The 18,744-nt window shown below is 64.3% G+C and overlaps 1 protein-coding gene across 1 annotated transcript in view; it reads right to left on the bottom strand.

The window, feature by feature from the left end:
- The window catches only part of KCNN3 (potassium calcium-activated channel subfamily N member 3), a 90,502-nt gene that overhangs the window by 7,061 nt on the left and 64,697 nt on the right, over window positions 1-18,744 (bottom strand). Inside the window, exons 4-8 of the mRNA XM_029933468.1 lie at window positions 9,208-9,349; window positions 3,469-3,753; window positions 2,313-2,598; window positions 1,915-2,108; window positions 110-162 (exon numbers count right to left, since the gene is read on the bottom strand). Coding sequence (XP_029789328.1) covers window positions 110-162; window positions 1,915-2,108; window positions 2,313-2,598; window positions 3,469-3,753; window positions 9,208-9,349 — 960 coding nt within the window. The remainder of the gene's footprint in view (window positions 1-109; window positions 163-1,914; window positions 2,109-2,312; window positions 2,599-3,468; window positions 3,754-9,207; window positions 9,350-18,744) is intronic.

The following is an 18,744-nucleotide window of genomic DNA, read 5'->3' as shown; positions in this document are numbered from 1 at the left end:
GCCCGCACAGGCCTGTCAGCAGCTGGAGGTCAGGCGCCTTTCCTGGCCCTCCTGGCCCTGTGCCTCCGGCAGCCTCAGGCCTCTGGTGACCCTCCGGGGAAGGGATCACCGGCCCATTAGCCGCCGGAAGGGTCCCCGGCGGGGAGGGTGGTCCACCTGAGGCTGGAGAGGGGACGGAGAGGGGACAGGAGAGGGGACAGGAGAGGGGACGGGCATCACGGTCGGCCCTGGCTTCAGGCATCTGACGAAGGACTCTGTTGGCACAGGACAGGGTAGAGGGTCTCACTCTCCCCACCCGCCAGCCTCCCCGCCGGCTTCCTTCCCTCTGTCCACCGCCCAGTCCTGCCTGTGTCCCTCCGGGCGCCACTGTCCGCGCTGGGAGCCTCAGTGCTGGGCGGGCGGGGGCGTGGGGGGCGTGTGGTTCCAGGTTAGAGTCCGAAGCTCCGAGCCCGGCAACTGGCTGCTCTGGGAAGCTCATGGCTGGTGGCCCACACGCACCCGTCCCTGGACCTGAGAGCCGGGTCCCTCAGCCTCCCTCCAGCTCAGCTCAGTGCTGGTAGACTCTCTGCTAAAGAAAGCCCGAGCCCACGCCGCCCAGGACAGATCTCTGCGCCCGAGGCAATCCACAGGCCCTCTCTGGGAGGGGTAGTATTCTGATAACTGATCAGTTGTTTACTGGGTCAGTTTTTAAGAGATTAAGACCTGTTGTGAGTAAGTCTTTGAATTCGCCTGCTGGAAGGAGAAGGGGTTCCCGGCACGGTTGTGATGACATTTTTACGTGTGCTCATAATGAAAGAAGAGTTTTCTTTAGCACCGATCAGTAGGTACGGGGTTACTCGGCTGTGGAGCAGGGTGGTGACATGTTCAGAGCTCAGGCCTGGAGCCTAAGGGGCCCCCCAGGGAAGCCAAGTGCAGGAAGATGGGGGCTGGGGAGGCTCGGGGAGGGAGAGGCCACAGACCCTGTGGCGGCTCCAAGTGTGGTGCGCAGAGCGCCTGGAAGCTGGCGTGGGGGGGCAGTGGTGCCCGGTGCAGGCCATGCTCGGGAGCCCCGTGCGGTCCAGGGCAGAGACGGTCAGAGACGCTGCCAAGTTTCCGGGCCGGGAGACCAGGGCGCTCAGGAGGCGGAAACAGCGGAGGAAAGATACGGGCTTGGTGTGGATCTTACTCATTGACTTCACGGGGAGATTATTTAGATAAAGTTTGTGGGGCAAGAGCCCCTCACGGCAAGGGGAGGAGGCTCCGTCCTCAGCCAGTGGCACACACCGTGGTCTGACGTGGACAGTGGACGCGGCAAACAGGACACTTCCCGTCCACGGTGCTCCTTAAAGCCGCGTGTCCACGGGCAAGGTGCCCTGCTTTTCCGAAAGCATCAGTGCTCCCCGAGGGCAGGCGGTGAGGGTGGGGACATCGTGTCCCCAGGGCGCAGAAGGTGGCGCCTGCAGGGGACTCCGTTGACAGGTCTGTTCGGATGCATGAAACAGAAAGGTGGAGACATGAGGCCCTGAGTGGGAGACAAGATGAGTCGTTTTACAGACTCTGTGGTCTTTACACATATTGTCTAGCAGGCTGGCCACTGTGGGAAGGCCTGAGTCTTGGAAAATGTTTGTTTATTTCTGAGAAAGAGAGAGAGAGGCAGAGAGAGAGGGAGACACAGAATCGGAAGCAGGCTCCAGGCTTTGCGCTGTCAGCACAGAGCCCGACGCCGGGCTGGAACCTACGAACAGTGAGATCATGACCTGAGCCAAAGTCGAATGCCCAGCGGGCCACCCAGACACCCCAGAAGGTCTGATGGCACTAAATGCGGGGAGACGTGGCCCCCAGAGTTGACACGTTAGACAAATGACAGGAGAGCATGGATTCAGGAAAACCAGAAACTGGGTTCCACCCCGCGCCGCCCCCAGCTGGTCCCAACACCTGGTGTCGCTGAGGCTTCGGGCCGGGCATCAGAGGGGGCCGGGCACGGCGACCTGGGGCGGAGAGCTGGGCTCCCCGAGAGCGGGTCAAGGTCAAGGTGATCGGAGGCCAGGGCTGGCTGAGCTCCCAGGCACCTTCCCGCCAGCTTTGAAAATCCTTGCTCTGAAAGAGCAGCCCTTTCGCCGTGTTTGCGTCTTCGGGGAAAGACCAGACATTAAAGGGACATTTCGATGGACCTACGTGTTCTCAGAGACGTGAGAGGTTTTCAGCTTAGAGGGAGCCTGGCACTCACGGCCGAGCCACAGACGCTTGGCGATCTGATCTTCAGCCCGACTTGTCACACAGGAAGTGGCCTCGAGGAGTCATGTGGGGAGGAAGCTGGCGGCCCCAGGCCGCACTCCGGCGCTCCGCCTGCGGACACAGCTTATTTTCCCGCGGCGCGAGTGAGCGCTGGCCCTCCTCGGCTTGGTCTTCCCGCCGGGGTCTGATCCCTGGGGTGCAACTCGGAGAAGGCGAAGGAGCAGCATGAGATGAGGAGACGGAGGCGGCGAGGAAGGGACCCGAGGCGAGCCCGTCCGCCCTCACTGGCGAGCTGGGTCCTTGGGGGCGCGGGCAGGGGGCCCGGTAGCCGGGCGACCAGATCGGCATGGAACGGGCTTGGCGCATGAGCCGCGGGGCTGGCGGCTGGGTGAGCCCCCTGGGAACAGCCCTCGGGGCCGCCGCCTTGAAGCTAAATCATGTGCTCTCTGGTGCAGCGGCCAGCCCGGCCACGCAGTGCCACGGCCAGCCATCTGCATGTCAACGCCAGGATGTCTGCCCAGACCCGTTCCTGGTCACACCTGTGGGGGCCCCTCGAAGAATCCAGGACATGTAACTGTAGACCAAACCGTCAAACCCCAGGCAGAATTCTGCTGAGTGGTAGAGGCCTGGGTAGTGCGCCCCCCAGCATCCCCGGGTCGCCTGCGCTGCGCCGTGGCCGCACCACAGGGCCCGTTCTCCAGGCTCCAAAGCCCAGACCGGCAGGTGGGTGCTCGAGGGGCCTGAGGCCGGCCCGGGGCCCCGCACGGGCGCTGACGGCCTCTGCGCTCAGGGACTGGATGGCCTCCGAGACATCCCCTTGCTGACCTGTGCGCCGCCTGCAGTTCCAGAAAGTTCTCCGTAAAAGCTGTTGTTGGGGAATGGCTCCACCTTGCGTCTGGCAGTCCTGGGGGAAGGACGCCCCCCTTATCCCTCCCGCTGAACCCTCCCCGTGCCTGACCATCCAGGGAGTGGCCAGCCTTCCGCCGACCCTCCCCCCGCTGCCACGCCCCATCTTCCTCTTCCTCAGCTCCCCCGGAGGCGATCCCCCCAAAACCCCAGGCACTTGGCGGCTCATGGCCTAGATTTGTGGGCTCTGCTGTGAGGATGGTCTTCAATGATTTTTTAAAAAGAACTGGATTTAGGTACATTTCCAATATCGTTTTTAAGACCTGACTGCCCTTCCTACCGTGAAAATACCTGAGCCTAAATGAAAACGCTGCCTCACGTCGGGTGCTGAGTTCAGGGGGCGGGGACAGCGCGCAGGGTCCCCGGTGTCCGCAGGCGCCCGTGTGCGAGGCCCCGGCCTGGGCTGGGCTCCCTCGGCCCCTCCCCCTCGGAGAGCGCGGCCCCACCTACACCGCAGGACCACCGGCCTGGGGCTGGCTTCCAGCGGCCTGAGCCCCCCACCGAGACGCGGGCGGCGGTTACCCGTTTGGTGAGCTGAGTGTCCATCATGAAGTTGTGCACGTGCTTCTCGGCTTTGGTGAGCTCCAGCTTCCGGGCCACCACGGCCACCACCAGGGCAGTGCAGCCCGCGCCCTGGGGGGACAGCAAGGGGCGGGGGGAGAGCTCGTGATTACAAGGCAAATGCAGGCAGGAGGCGGGACCCCGCTTCCGCGCCCACTGCGGGTTCCGTGCCGCGGATGGGCGCCAGGAGCCTTCTGGGGCCCCGATCGCGGCCCTGGTAAGGGACCTGCCAGGCGCTTGGCTTGGCTTCAGGGCCGGCCTGGGTGTCCGAGCCCTCACACCACCAGCCAGTGCCTAGTGGAGCAGGGCAGGGCTGAAGCTTCGGGGACAGTCCCCGAGCAGACAGCCACCCGTCATCCGCAAGGCTGTGGGGACCCCAGGCCCGCGCTCCGGCTGCTTACGCACGCCCCCTGCTGGCTCCAGACGGGGGTGGGGTGGGGAGAAGACCACGCTTCCACCAGAGGAGGGACCGGCTACTGCCAGGGAGGCTGCCCCTGAAATTAACGGAGGCAGCGCACCCTCCCGCAGGCGGCACCCCACGGGTGTGCCTGGTCCACACTGGGGTCCTTCTGCCCAAAGGCCCGCTGCGACTCCGAACAAGGGAGTGGCCCTGTCTCCACCCCACCAGAGGCTCCTTGCACACAGGCTGTGGGGACACGCGACACTCCTGCTCCGACCAGAAGCCCTCAGTGCTCAGAGGAATGTCCTCATTGTTATCATTCCTCGGGGCGCACAGGGGGTCCCAGAGCCCCCTCTTCCAGCCCCCGGGGGCATAGCTGATGGTCTGAGGAATGAGTGCAGCCTGGCGCCTGCCCCTGTCCACCTGGGGATGCTGAGCCCTGGGCAGTGCCCTTCCCAACCCGCCTGCCAGCTCGGAAACCGGGAGATCCATGCTCTGCTCAGCCTTCTGCCCCGCCCCTGCCCCGCCCCCGCCCCGCCCCAGCCCTTGCTATGCTCCTGCATTTGCCCTGCCCCAGCCCTGCCCTTCCCCTGCTTTCCCCATGCCCCTCTCCTGCCTCACCCTGCCTCTGCCCCGTCCTAGCCGTGCCCTGCACACTGGCCTGGACCACCCTGCCCTCCTTCATGAGAAGAGAACAGTCTGACCCTCTAGATGCCACACTATTTGCCACAAGCCCAGGTTAGTTAGCACGTTGAGGTCCCAGGACTGAAGCGCTCCATCATTGATGTTTTCGGCTCATGAGTCTAACAGAATGAGTTAGAAATAGAAATGAGCGCGTTTCAAAGGCACAGAAGCAGCCCTGGAGCCGGAGGAAGCACAGGGCAAGGCCCGCCCCTGCGCAGGCAGCACAGCCGGCGCCCGGCCAGTGCCCGGCCAGTGCCTTCCCTGGCTTCCCCCCGCGTCCCCACTGGATGCTTTCGTGTTCTCCGCTCAGGTGGAAGCACCGCTTCCAGCACGACAAACTGGAAAGGACTGGGTTTGCGAACCCTCCTTTCTTGACCTCATTTCCTCTGTTCAGGGATGGCTGTGTTTTCCCGGCATCTGCGACTTGCAGAGACTGTGCCCACTTTTCGCAGGATGTGCACGGGCACTTGGACAGCCTGGTCTAATGCTGTAATTGATTTAGCCAACCTTCCTTAAGCAAAAAATAGCTTAAAAGGAGCCGTCCTGCAGGGAAGAGGTGTACTCTCCTGCCCTCAAACAGACCGCATAGGGTCCTGCTCCTTAACACGGGGGCCAGACACAGGGACCTATCACAGTGTTAAAAACGGGGGGTGAGGTGGAGAGGGCGCTCCCCAGGCTCCTCCCCTCATCCCCGGGGCCTGCTCCACTCTAGCCGCCAGAGAGCTGGGGGCAGAAGATGCCTGAGGAGGCGGTCCCCCACTCATCAGGTCGCTTTGGGGATTTCATCAAAACAATCACCCGAGCACCATCCTGGATTTCTAGGGTCCGGAGAGTGTCCCCAGCTCTCGCCATGGCCCGCAGCCTGGCTGGTCAAATGCAGGGGCTTCAGTTAGAAGCTAGAGTGTTTTCACTAAGTGACCATCTATTTTATACAATAAGATAAGTTTCTACATGGAGACAGTAGGGTAGATTGGATTACATTTTCAGTTTCTTTTGACTTAAAGATGGCAAGATCTCCTTGTGGATATTTCTCTGGAGGGTGCTGGGTTCTTAACCCCAAATTCTAATTTAAATAGATAGCAGAGAATACTCTCAACTTTATTTTTTCTTTTGGAAAATCCATCATCTGGATGTAATTAGGGAAGTCGCCAATCACGAAGCCTCACTTGATCATTTCCATTAAGCGACAACCTGGTAAAGATGGGGTCAAACATCAGCCGCTTCCAGAAAGTGGTGGCCTGAGGGCTGAGACCCACTGCTGGCCCTCTGTGCAGTGTGTGTGTGAGAGATGGACACGGAGTGAGGGGTGGGGGAGGAGGAGGGGGAGTAGGGAGATGGAGGAGGGGAGGAGGAGGAGGGGAAGAGGAGGGGAAGGAGGAGAGACGGAAGAGAGGGGAGGGGTGCAGAGGGAGAGGGAGCTGGAGGGGAGACCAGACGGGGACACTGGAGCCGAATCCTGACGCGGGAGGAGGGGCAGAAGGAGAGGGAGCGATGATGATGGGGGGGGCGGGGAGGAGCAGCAGGTACAGGGAGGCGAGGTGGGGTCGGAAGGTCCCGGTCTCTGCCGGAGAAGGAACCGTGATGGGAGCCCTCCTTGTCTGCCAGTGAGCGGTCTGGTGGCCACCCATGTACCCACCGGGGCACTGGGCCCTTCTCCGGGTCAGGTTCCCGTGGGAGGGGCCATGCTGGGAGACAGAGGGGCAGGACGGCGTGGGACAGAGGAGGTGGCTGCTGGCGTGACCTCCAAGTGGTCGCACTGCGGAGCAGATCCATGACCAGCCTTTGCTGTCAGAGATGCCAAGTCCAGTCATGGGTGACACCAGCTGGGCTCCTGGGTCTCCCCAGGCCACTTCCTGCCCCTGAGGGAGCAGGAGGGGGGAGGGCAAGGTCCACCTGGACCAGGGGTGGTAGGCAGGGGCACAGGAGCCTGAGAAGGCCAACCTGCCTACTCATCCCTAGGGCTAGGCCCAGAGCCCGGGTCCTCCGCCCCGTCCTCCCTCCAGAGCCCGGGTCCTCCGCACCCTCCACCCTCTCCTTGCCTCCAGGAAACACTTCCCAGCAGCAAAGCCTTAGACTCTGGAGACGCAAGCGGCCCGAGGGGAAGGATGAGGGGTTCTTCACTAAGGAAGAATGACAAAAGGGGCCCCCAGACTGGAGGGTCTCCCCGGCTTCGGTCTCCTCAGTGACTCCTCGGGACAAGGAAGACAACGGCTGTGGGTCTGGAAGCACGTGTTTCAGGAGAAGGCTCATCTACAGCTGACGCCACCCCCCACCCCCGCCATGCCTCCCCCCTGCATCTGCGGTTTGGAGCGTCCCTCCTGAGGCCTCAGGGGAAGCTCCGTGTCCCCAGCACACATCCCACAGCTTTTGTCCACTTGTCCCAAACTCAGGAAGGACCCACGGGGCACGTGCAGCCCAGCTGCGCTGAAACACGGCTCCCCAGGGGTCCTGGGCCAGTGCCCCAGGCCTCCCGCGCCCGCCATGTCCACGTCTAGCCAGTAAGTACCGACAGCTTTCCCTCGGCACCGTCACCAGCGCCTGCCGTTCTTGGAGGAAAGAAGCTCTGCGTCTGTCTGGCTGACGCCCCCAAGCCCCCAAACCCGCCAGGCCTGGGCCGCAGCGGTCTGGTCCAATCAGACACCCGGCTCAATGGGGTAATTACACCGTTTCCAGGATCGCCAAGAGAAAACAATGATTAAGAGTATTCACAGCCGCCACACACACCCTTCCCCCCCAGGCCTCGCGGTGTCCATGGTAACCAGGCGGGAGGCCCTACCTGTCCTCGGGAAGTACCGAGGGGGGTGCTGGGAGGCCGCGGGAGGGCGGGCGGGCGTGCCTCCGAAACCCCAGCAGGAATGACTCAGCTAGAAAAGGGCCGTCCCTGTGTCTGACCCAGAGGGAGGCAGTGGACGGTAACGTGGGCCAAGCACGGGCAGTATCCCCCGCCCCCCGCCCGGCCCCGCACACGGAGAGGGAGATGTTTTGAACGAAAGAGAAGATGGAGGGCCTGCGTTGTGCTGATCGTAGGGGCGGGGGTGTGGGCCCCCTCGTGCGTTTGTTGTCACCCCTCCCGGCATGGGGACAGCGGCCCTGAGCCTCAGGAGCAGAGCCAGTGCCGAAGACCCTGCCCTGAGGAAGAGGCCTCAGGGGCCGGGGCCCTGGGGGCAGCCTAGGTGGGCTCCGGGGCTCAGCCCCGCAGAGCCCAGGCCCCGCCCCAGCCGCTAGGACCAGGCTAAGGCCTTTGGGCCGCATGTCACATGTCACAGCCACATGTTTCGTGACACGTGCCGCAGGGAGGCTGGGCAGCTGCCTGCTAATGTGCCTGCATGGTAGGGGCTCAGGGGCACGGGGCGTCCAGGCGGGCCTCCCACTCAGGGCTCCTGGCCCTAGAGACTCCTCTGCTCGGAGGGCCGACCTCCGCTGCCTGGTCACGGAGATCAGAGCCAGGAGGTGGCGGCAGTGGGCGGGGGGGGGGGGGCGGCCCCCACCCTGGAGATGACTTTTGCGCTGCACACCGGGATGAATAGGGTCTGAGGGGCACCAAAACGAAAAACTCGATGCCCCCAGTGTGGGGGTCGTGGAGGCCCCCCGGGGAGGGCTGCAGGCCTATGCCTTCACACCCCAGGCTTTCCTGCAGCCTTCTCCTCGGAGCCTTGGGGCTCCTCTCCTGGAGAGAGGTCACTGAGTGGTGGTCCTGGGCCCACAGAGAAGGGGGCCCGGGCGCAGGCAGCATCGGGCCAGCGGGCGCGGAGGCCGGAGGGCGCGCTCCTTGCTGCTGACGGCGGCGTTGCACCCTTCCTCACCAGCAGCCAGTCCCCACCGCGCCCTCAAGATCCCAGGGCTCCAGCTCAGGCTAAGGGTCCACGGCTCTGCCTTGTAGCGGGCCGGAGTGCGTCAGGCAGGGGTGGGGGGCGGGGGCAGGAGGGCACCTGGAGGGAGGCAGCAGAGCCGCAGGCCCTGGGGCCGGTCCAGCCAGAGGCGTCCTGGGAACCCCCAGCCCTGCGGCCCCCGCACTTTGATGTGCAGACGTGGAAGGAAGACCGGGGGAGTCGGGAGCAGGCTTGCGGCCCACCCGGGGCCCCGGCCCGCCGGACGCAGGACACAGGCCTCTCATGGCCGGGTCAGCGGCCTCCCTGGTCCCCGCTCTGGGAGCTCTAGGTAAGCATCCTCAGACGCGGTGCTAAGTCTGCGGGGCCCCAGGGCGGGAGGGGGCTGGAGGACGGGTGAGCGAAGGCCCTGACGCTCAAGCACCGGGCAGACCGAGGCCGATTCTGGGGGCCACGAAGAGGCCCTAACTGCCGGGAACAAGGAACTATGGTGGTGTCAGAAAAGAAAACTAAAACTGGCCGTGCGTGGGGAGGGGGGACCGGCAGCGGCCCTGCGTCCTGCCCGGCGCTCCGCACAGCGTTTGCAGGTGCGGCGGGGACGGGCCCGGTACTCACCATGATGCCGGTGAGGAGACAGACGCCCTTCCCACAGTACGTGTGCGGCACCATGTCCCCGTAACCGATGGAGAGGAAGGTGATGGAGATGAGCCACATAGCGCCCAGGAAGTTACTGGTCACGTCCTGCTGGTCGTGGTACCTGCCGGGGCAGGGGCGGGGAGACAGCACTTAGTGGAAGGAGCGACCGTGCTGGGGCCTAGAGGCCACGGGCAAACCCGACGGGGGCCAACTGGGTCTTTGCCGAGGTGGACACAGCGGTGCTGGTGATGGAAGGGGCCATGACTCCGCCCACATTGACAGTGGCCCCGCCCCACCCCCTGCGTGGTCCTGGAGGCCGTGTCAGCTGTGAGGTGCACTATAGACACCCTTCGAGTGTTGGTGAAATAACTTTGGTTGAAATCACGCAGCAATAAAACTTGGATTTTCCCTTCCGGGTTGACAGCCTGAGCCTCTGAGGATGGGACTGATCTGAAATCACAGGCTCCTGAGCAGGGAAATGTCAGAACGCACCGAGCACGTTTAGCAATCTTGTCCTGAAGAACCAGCCCGTCACGGGCCCTGGGGGCTGTTTCCAGGGGACTCTGGGGTCCCCGCAGAGGGACAGTCGCTCTTCTGAGCTGGACAGGGCTTTTGGCTCTCCCGCCCAGGGAGGAACCGGCTGGAAGGGCACTGCCTCCCCCTGCCTGGTGCCCGGCCCGGTGGCCACCCCACCCACTCCCTCCCGGCTCTCACCCCCGGACACCGAAGCCCGCTGAGTGCCAGGCTCCCTGCCAGGTACAGAGCTGCAAAGATGAGCAGGAGGCAGCCCCTCAGGGCTCTGGGCTCAAGGGCAGGCAGCGCGGTGAGGATACGGATGTTTGCAGAAATGGGTGGACAAGGCACTTGTGTATAGGAGGGAAAGGGCAGTGACCTTGACCCCAACATAGGCAGCTTAGTCAGAGGATGGAGGTCCCAGGCAGGCCAGGAGGAAGGCTGCTCAGGCGGAGGGAGGACCCGTCAGAAAGCCTGGGGCCTGGGAGGGCCCGGGGAGGCAGGGGGGGCCGGCGGGAGGGGTGCGGGGTGCTCAGCCACCTGAGCCTGGCCAGAGCAGATTGCGGGGAACACATCCGAGCTGTCTGCCCCAGGGCCTGCGAGCCCCCAACTCCCGGCCAACGTTGAAAGGACAGGCGTCCCCTCCCCAAGCCCTGCTGACCGGGAGCCCCACCTGCCATCTCCTGAGGGAGCCGCGGCCACCGCCTCCACCCCCCCGTGTGTGGGTGGTACAGGCTGGTGCCATCCCCGCGGGTCCCCAAAACAGAGTGTGCCGGCCCCTGCCCCGGGTGCCGCCCCACCCCCAAACCCCTCCCCTGGTGTCTCCTCTGTTCCTTCCACTCCTGCACGGGGTCCCAGACCCCAGCGCTCAGGGCCCGTCCCGAGCTGGGTCACCAGTTCATCTTGAAGAAGTCTCGGGTCGGGTCTGAGGGCAGCAAGGTTGGGGCGCAGGGCAGAGAGGAGGTGAGCCCACAGCCTTGGGCTTGGCTCGCCCAGCCTCAAGCCCCAGCTCCACACCCAGTGGCTCCGTGTGGCGGGCAAGCGACTTGATCTCTGCGACCCACTTCCCTATCTGCCGACAGGAGGGCTAGTGGCCAGGCGCCCCAGGACGTGTGCGCTCAGCGCAGGGGGGGACCGGTGGCGTCCTGAGAGGCGGTCCACTGCACCACACAGGCAGGGGCCACGAGAGCAGGGCACCCAGGAGACCTTCGCGAGCGGCTAGAGGTCTGGGCCGCCGCCTAGTCGATCCAGGCACGAAGGCATCTGCTGCGAACTCTTGGACACAGAGGACAAGACGTGGTGGCCGGTGCTCCAGCAGCTGCCGGCTGGACTGCGGAGACGGCAGCCTCGGACGCCAGACCTGCCGGGAAGCGTGCAGGTGCCGGAGACTTGATCCGTCTGGTCTGGACTTGATCCGTAGCCTGTCTCCACCTGCGTCCTCGCAGCCTGCCTGTCTTTGCAAACCCGGTGCGTCAACCGGCGTCGCTGCAGCTCGGCGGCCGTGGGACCCGGGCCTTTCTACTCACACGTGAGCGGCTTACGAGAGAAAGAAATCAGAGCTCAGAGCGGGATTTGGTATTAGCCACAAGTAGCAGCCTTTTTGTCACCTTGATGTTTGATTTACTGTTTTATTTTTCTCTAAATTCCCTTTATGTTCTTGGGGGTTTCTTTTTCGTCCACAAATACAGTCGCATTGGTGCTGTGTGTGCTGCCGGTCGAAGCGGGTCTTGAGGATGCCACTCACGCACACTTGGCCGGAGCGCTGTCCCCTCGGGGGGGGCGTGAAGACGCCCCACTGCCCGGGGCGGCTCTGCCAGCGGGAGGCGACGGGCTGGGCGCTGAGGGCGGCGGTGTGGACACGGGTGTGGCAGCAGTTTACCCCTGTCGCAAGTCTGCATCTTCATGGCGCGCTAGTTTTTGCCATGGAGAAGTTTTCAGAGAACGCTGTTTTTGTCTAAAGGCTAGGGAGGAAAAGGTGCCTTCTTCTAAAGGATAGTTATTAATCAATTTCTCATTAAGGTGTGCTATGGTTTTTCCCTTTTTACCATTACGAAACAGGTGACCGATACAGGGGCTGGGTGGGAAGTGGCGGCAAGTCCTACACGCACTGCTGCCCGCCGGAGGTCCTCCACCAGCTGGCCGCGGGTCCCCAGAAACCTCAGGACAGTTGCGGACACAACAGACAGACCGAATCAGCCGACAGAGAAGGATTCTCCATCACATACAGACCGTGGCAGAGAAGAGCTTGTGGGGAAAACACTATAATCAGTGTTGTGACAAACAGACTCTGGCCTGTTTGTCAGTGCAGCACAAAGAGGTCTTTCTGGAAGGGCTGGGGCAGGGGTGCTCCCTCTGGAGGAGGGTAAACGGGAAGATGGGGGCAGGGCAGTAAATAGCGCAGAACATGGCCTGTGTATCCTTGTATAACTTCCATAATATTGAACATAAAACCAAACCTAAGAGAAAAAAACCCAAAAATACATTACTGTGAAATTCGACCGGGAAGCATGAAATCAAAACCAGTGTCCCTGAGCCCTCGGCGCAGCCTGCCGGCTGGGTGGCTGGGTGCCCTCTCTGCCGGGCCCCGCGGCCGCCCACGCGCCCATTCACTGCCCCCTTCCGCACAGGCACGCGCACCTGTGTCCGGGTTAGCTCTGCCCGCTTCCACGCGCCACCGGGTGAAATGAAGCCCAGGAGTGAGGTCACAGCCGCAGACTCGGCCCGGCGGTCCCTTCTGTGATCCCGTCCTTCCGACCGCGGGCCGGACCTGGCGGCTGGTCTGGAACCCAGAACGCGGCGGAAGTGACGGGCGGGAAGGTAAAAGGAGAGGTCCCTTGCTCTCCTACCAATCGCCCCCACTCGGCAGAAGCCTTTTGCCACCCGGCGAGGTGACCCTACGGAGAGGCCCGCCCGGTGAGGGGCCACAGCTTGCCCACAGCCGGGTGAGTGGGCTTGGAGGCAGAGACCCTCTAACCTGAGCCTTGAGAGGAGACAGCAGCCCGGGGGACAGCTGACTGCGGTCTCGCCAGACACCTTGAGCCAGAGCTGCCACTGGAGCTGTCCCTGAACTCCTGACCCTCACCAGCTGTGTGTGACACACGGCATCTGCTGCTTCCAGCTGCTGCGCTGTGGGGCGACTCGTTACGCAGCAACAGATAACTGACATGGGGAACCTCTAGGACTGCCTTTCCCCTCCCACCCGGGCCCCTCCCACCAGGACCCCGCCCCCTCCCACCCGGGCCCCTCCCACCAGGACCCCGCCCCCTCCCACCAGGACGCCCTGCCCCAGGACCCCGCCCCCTCCCACCAGGACCCCCCTCCCCCCAGGACCCCGCCCCGGCCCCTCCCACTGGGACTCAGGCCCAGGGACAGGGCAGCCATGCAGGAAGCCAGTAAGTCCTGCCGGGCTCTCCTCGCCTCCGCCCCACCGTTCTGGGTCCACTGCCCCTTCCCTCCGTGTGATCTGCGGTTTGGACCCTGTATCTCTATCCCATCAATCCTGTCTGCTCCATCCGCAAGACGCGTCCAGAATCGGAATCCTCCCCACAGCGGCGGCCCTGCTGCCTGTTCCAGGCCTGTCCTGTCACCAGGACGGGGACAGCAGGGCCCCGACTGATCTGCTTCTGCCCAGACGACCCCACCCACCAGATAAGAGCAGTCAGGCCATTTCCCCTCTCTGCTCAGAAATCCCTGAACTTCAGAACAACATCCTAAGTCCTTATGGGGTCACAAGGCCTAAAGAAGCCCCACCCCAGGCTCCTGGGACCCCCTCAGGGCTGCTGGGACCCCACCCCACCCCGAGTTTATAATGACGCAGTGAGCAGCTCGGGACACTAGCTGGCCAAACCCGCGGCTCAGAGCAAGTAAGTGAAAAGGCTGATCGGAAAGAAAGCTGCCGTGAGCAGGGCGTGGGGCCTGCGCTCCTGGGCCGACGCCCCCCGGCCCAGCCTGGCAAAGCACCTGCCAGGGGCCAGCCAGCAGGTCGCCGGCCGGAGGCTCTGCGAGGGGCACGGAGCAGGGGCGTTGGCGTTGGCGAGGCTGCCCAGCTCCCACAGAGGGGAGCCGCTCTGGAGCGCTGGGCCCTCTTCCCGCCCCTGCCTCTGCCTTTGTGCCAACTGAGTGCCCTCGGAACGCTGGGGTGAGATGCCAGCTTCGGGGAAACCCCTGCCGTTTCCTAAGGGAGCTCGGCCAGCCTAAGCCCAGGGGCGGCCGGAGCTGCGGCATCCGGAGTCAGGGAGGCGCGAGCGGCCGGGAGGGCGCACGTCCAGGCAAAGAGAAACAAGCAAGTTCTCTCTTGTCTTAAAAACCCTTTCCCTTATAAACATCTGCTGCCCAGCAGACCTCAGGCCCAGGACGCGAGTGCCCCGAGGCGGCCGCGGTCCTGTGTGTGAATTCAGGAGAGCGGAGGCTCCCGCCCACCAGCAGCGAAAGGCCGTGGCTGCGGACTTCGCCGGGCACCGGCTCGTCTAAGAGCTGGCGGCGTGGGGGCGAGGCCTCCGGCGGTCTCGGGGGAGAACCCAGCACCGCCAGCGCCGGCACAGCTGGCCAGCTGCCACGCGTCCCCGCTCCCTTCTGTGGGCGCGGTTCGGGGCGGACTTCCTCGGTGGCGGTGGCACCTCTCGGCCGTCGGTTTTCTGGGTAGACTTTCAACAAACGTAGAAGACTCGGGACGTGGGGCTGGTGTCACCCGTGCATGTGGCCCCGCTGACAGCCTGGTGGGGACGCAGGTGACGAGGCCCCGCTCAGCCTTCCATCCAGCCTCTCCAGTTTGCACAGGGAGGCAGCGTCCGGGGGAGGCCGGCCGCCACCATGCCCTCTATCCACAGCGAGCGCTGTCACCTCCCGGAACGGTCGTTAAATTAAATTAAAAACCAGATGGCTTATCTGGCAAATCCTTCTGAGTCAGTTTGTCTATTTGCAATGTTTTCTTACTTTTTATTAAAAAATATTTCCATGTTTCCTGATTTGGAAATGTTTAATAAAAATGCAAGAAACTGGAGGAAAACAATATGTTTGGAAGAAGCGCCGGACCACGCGGGCTTGGGCGGTGGTGGCCGTGGGCCTGAGGGGCGGTGGCCCGAGCGCCAGGCCCTGTCTCCCTCCCGCTTCCGTTGCACTTCCGGAGCCTCTGGGCTCGGCCGTCTCCCTGCTCTCTCCTCCTCCTCTGGCCGCACGCCCCCCAGGCTCTCCCCTGTGCCGCTCGCTGCTGGGACGCCCACCTTCATGTCCTTCAGGCTAGTTTCACTTAGTCTGCAAACCTGGACTCTGTCCCTACAGGGCGGCCAGACCCCGAGGGCCTGCAGTGAAGGGACACAGATCCGGTCCCCCCAAACCCACCCTGTGATCTTGTGTCCCCGGAGTCAACCGCCACTTCCCATCCTGACACTGGCCCAGACCCAGCCCGGGGCATCGCTGAGGGGTCAGCCGACCTCCCTGCCCGCCGTGCCCCGGGGCCCCCAACCCGGCCCTCTTCCACCTGCATCTCCCACCTGTGGGCAGTAACTGCCACCCTCCGGCCACACGGGGACACCTCGCTGTCTGTCCCGGCCACACCCTCAGTGGCACTTGCTGCATCACTGCCTCAGTGTCCCCGGTGGCCTCCTTGCCTCCATCCCCGGCCCCACACAGTAGCCAGGCGAACCTTCCCCAGACACAAGATCCTCCCGGCTCCACACCCGCAGCTGGCTCCCACAGGCTGAGGGTGGGGAGGGAGGAGAGAGGGGGGAAAGGGGTGGGGAGGAGGGTGTCCTCAGTGTGTGCACCCCGGGCTACAACAAGTCAGGAAGGGGCAGCGGCTGAAGACTTGACGCTTGTGAACAGCCCCGTCTTGGGTCCGGGGACCCACAAAGCTGTCCCTAAGATAACTCACTTTGCCCTCTTGTGCTCTGACTTGCCTTGTCCTGGGGTAAGGAAGGGGGGACCCCATAAACTGGGGACCACCCGCCTAGCTGGGGTTTCCCCTGTGTGGCTGGAATGAGGGAAACATGGATAAGTAAGGTCAAGAGCAGTGGCTCCGGGACGGGATCAAGTCCGAACTCGCCGGTGAGAGAGGCCGCCCGCCGCTCGCTCTGGGCCTCTGGCGCCCCTCCCCCACCCGTACCGCCCCTGCCAGGCTGCGCTCAGGCTGGCGCCCAGGATACCGCCTCCTCCAGAGAGCCTTCCGGATGAGGCGCCCTCGGGGCTGCTGCCCCTCGGAGCCAAGGGCGCGCTTGCCCCTGGGCCGCCCGGCCTCCCCTCTCCCCTCAGGGCCTCTGCTCGGCCTGCCCGCCGCACCCGCCCGTGGTGGCGGAGCTGACTTGGGACCAAGCCCTCAGCCCTCCACAGACAGCCAGGGGCCGGCGGGGTCCTTGTGGAGGAAGTCCCACACGACCTGTCATCTCCCGGTACCTCGGGCTCTGAGGCGGGCAGGCTGCGCACCCGCTCCGCTTCGCAAGGTCCCAGGAGCCTTTCCCACGTGCCACGTGCCCGCCGCATGCCACGTGGGCCAACCTTTCCGCACATCGTGGCCTCCAGTCCTCACAGCAGCAAGGTCAGGATGGCCGCCTCCCGCCGTCGTGAACTGGAGGCCCCCGTTCAGCCACACCAGGGAACTTGCACAGAATAAAACACCCCCCACGGCAGAGCCGCGGCGTGAGCTTGGGCCTGGCTGATTCCACAGCCCGTCTCGGCCGTTCCGTGCCTCTGAGCAAGGGGAGGCCCGGAGGGGCTGACTGGGGAGACTGGGGGGCTCTCCCTTTCTCGGGTATCTGGTCCTGGGTCTGCACTGCAATATGCTGCCTTCACCGGGCAGTGAGCCAGAGCCAGGGCCCGCCTGCTCGGCTGGGTAGGCTGTGCACTGTGCAACTCCATGGAGTGCCATTCCGGAGACTTCAGTGCGAACGCCGCCCCCTGGAGGGCAGTGCCAAGTAGGCGGTGGTCCTGACTGGAGCCTCAGAGCAAGAAGGGAGGCTTTCTCCTCTCCCTTATGATTTCCGAAGAGAATTAAAGGCAGGCAGCTCCCCAGTGAGCAAAGGCTGCGGCGGCGGCGGGCAGCACTGTGTGGGAGGGAGGGGACCACGCTGGGACCAGAACCGAGGAGGAAGAGGACGGGAGAAGTTTTCCTGCTGCTCCCAGCGCGGCGGGGCTGCCCTGGCCAGGGCCTGGAGCGCTGTTTGCACAGCATCTCCCACCACAGGAGTGGGCCCTCGGGCAGACGGGGCCGTGGCTGCGGGGCTGTGGCTGCGGGGCCGTGTCTGTGGGTCGTGGCTGCGGGGCCGTGGCTGGGGGCCGTGGCTGCGGGGCCGTGGCTGCGGGGCCGTGGCTGCAGGGCCTCCCCGGACCACCAGCAGTCTCTGCACGTGGCCTCTTCCCACCGGCCTGGGCACCCACGTGGCACTGTCCCCGGACTGCTGGGGGCTCTGACTAGGCGGCGAGCAATGAGTCTGGGGGAGGCCGGGTCTCAGGGGCTGCTCCAGGCCCACCTGCCCCACAGCCAAACCACCCAGACCATGGTTTTACATGGTTGCATGGAAAATTCTGGAACACATCAGAAGTCATGCTAATTCTGAAGTTCAGTGCAATGTGAGGAAGGACGGACAGAGCCAGCACGCACCCAGCTTTCCTGCGGGGGGGGGGGGGGCTCCTGCTGGGGGAACTCGTGAGTGTCCGGGGCTGGCGAGGCCCCAGCGTCTTGGGGAGCAGCGGCCAGAAGGCTCCTGGACCGGGACCGGGTCACGGGACTCGTGAGCCTCCTCATTCCCCTGCGGTCCCGGGAGCGGAAGGAAGGGACGGGCTGGGAGGTGCCGCCCTTGGCATGCCCGACCCTTTCTCTGCTCGAACTGAGCCGTTCTCGGGCGCGAGTGCAAGGGCCACGAGGAGCCCGGGGCCCCTGCTTGTCTGCAGGGCCCGGAGCACATGGTGTCCTCTGCCGCTGAGCTCTGTGGACGGGCCACCAGCTCCTTCCTGGCCGCCGCAAGGGGCACGTGTGGGGGGACACAGATTTGAGGGAGGCTTCCCCTAAACAGACTCCGTGGGGACAAGTGTCCCTGCTCACAGAACTGGCTTCTCCAAGGGGACGTCAGCCCAGAGGCCAGGGCTCCCTCAGGAAGGGGACACGGACATTTGGTCAGGACCTGGGGCTGGCACCTTGGCCCCGGGAGTCACTGTCCTGTGGGCACCCTGAGTGCAGCAAACCCCTTCCTTTTAGGTAAAGTGATGGAGGCCGGAGAGGGGCGTGCTGGGGCCAGAGCCCTCACCCCCAGCCTGGCCCCAGGAGAAAGACCCTCAGCTGGGGGTGAGGGGCTCCCAGACTCTCCCCACCGTGCTGTATGACTCGGGGCGAGTTGCTTTTCTTCTCTGAGCCTGGGTTTTCTTAACTTTAAAATGGGCAGGTTTGGCTAAATGAGCCCTAGAATCCCTTCCAGCTCTAAGGTGGAGGTATCTGGTCACACTCAGCCCTCACCCCACCGCCCCTGCCCAGTCTCCAGGGAGCCTGAGACTGGGCACTGACCATAGACGCCAGGCGTCCTCCCAGACAGGTGGCCTTTGGCATCCGTGGGGAACACGGTGCCGTCAGGTGCAGGCGGCCTTGACCCAGTGCCCCCACCCCGAACCACGGAGCTGAGCAGGTGGCTTCCAAGTTACACGGAGCCCCTGCTGGCCCCTGGCTGAGACCTTCGACCCCTGAATACACGAGATCCTGGCAACAGGGCCAGAGAGGGTGAGCCGGTGCCACGCCTGGGCTCAGGCCGCCACGGGAGCCCGTTCCTCCTGTCTGCTGTCCAGCGAGCCCCCACCCCGCTCGGCTCCCGGCCCCGTTCTGGCGCCCGGCCCCGCTCCTGCTCCCACTCCAGCCCCGCTCCAGTGCTCCCAGCCCTGCTCCAGTGCTCCTGCTCCCGCTCCAGCCCCGCTCCAGTGCTCCTGCTCCCACTCCAGCCCTGCTCCAGTGCTCCTGCTCCCGCTCCAACCCCGCTTCAGTGCTCCCAGCCCTGCTCCAGTGCTCCTGCTCCCGCTCCAGCCCCGCTC

The sequence above is a fragment of the Suricata suricatta genome, chromosome 3 (assembly GCF_006229205.1).
Source record: "Suricata suricatta isolate VVHF042 chromosome 3, meerkat_22Aug2017_6uvM2_HiC, whole genome shotgun sequence".
NCBI lineage: Eukaryota > Metazoa > Chordata > Mammalia > Carnivora > Herpestidae > Suricata > Suricata suricatta.
This window is presented reverse-complemented; position numbering and strand designations above follow the sequence as displayed.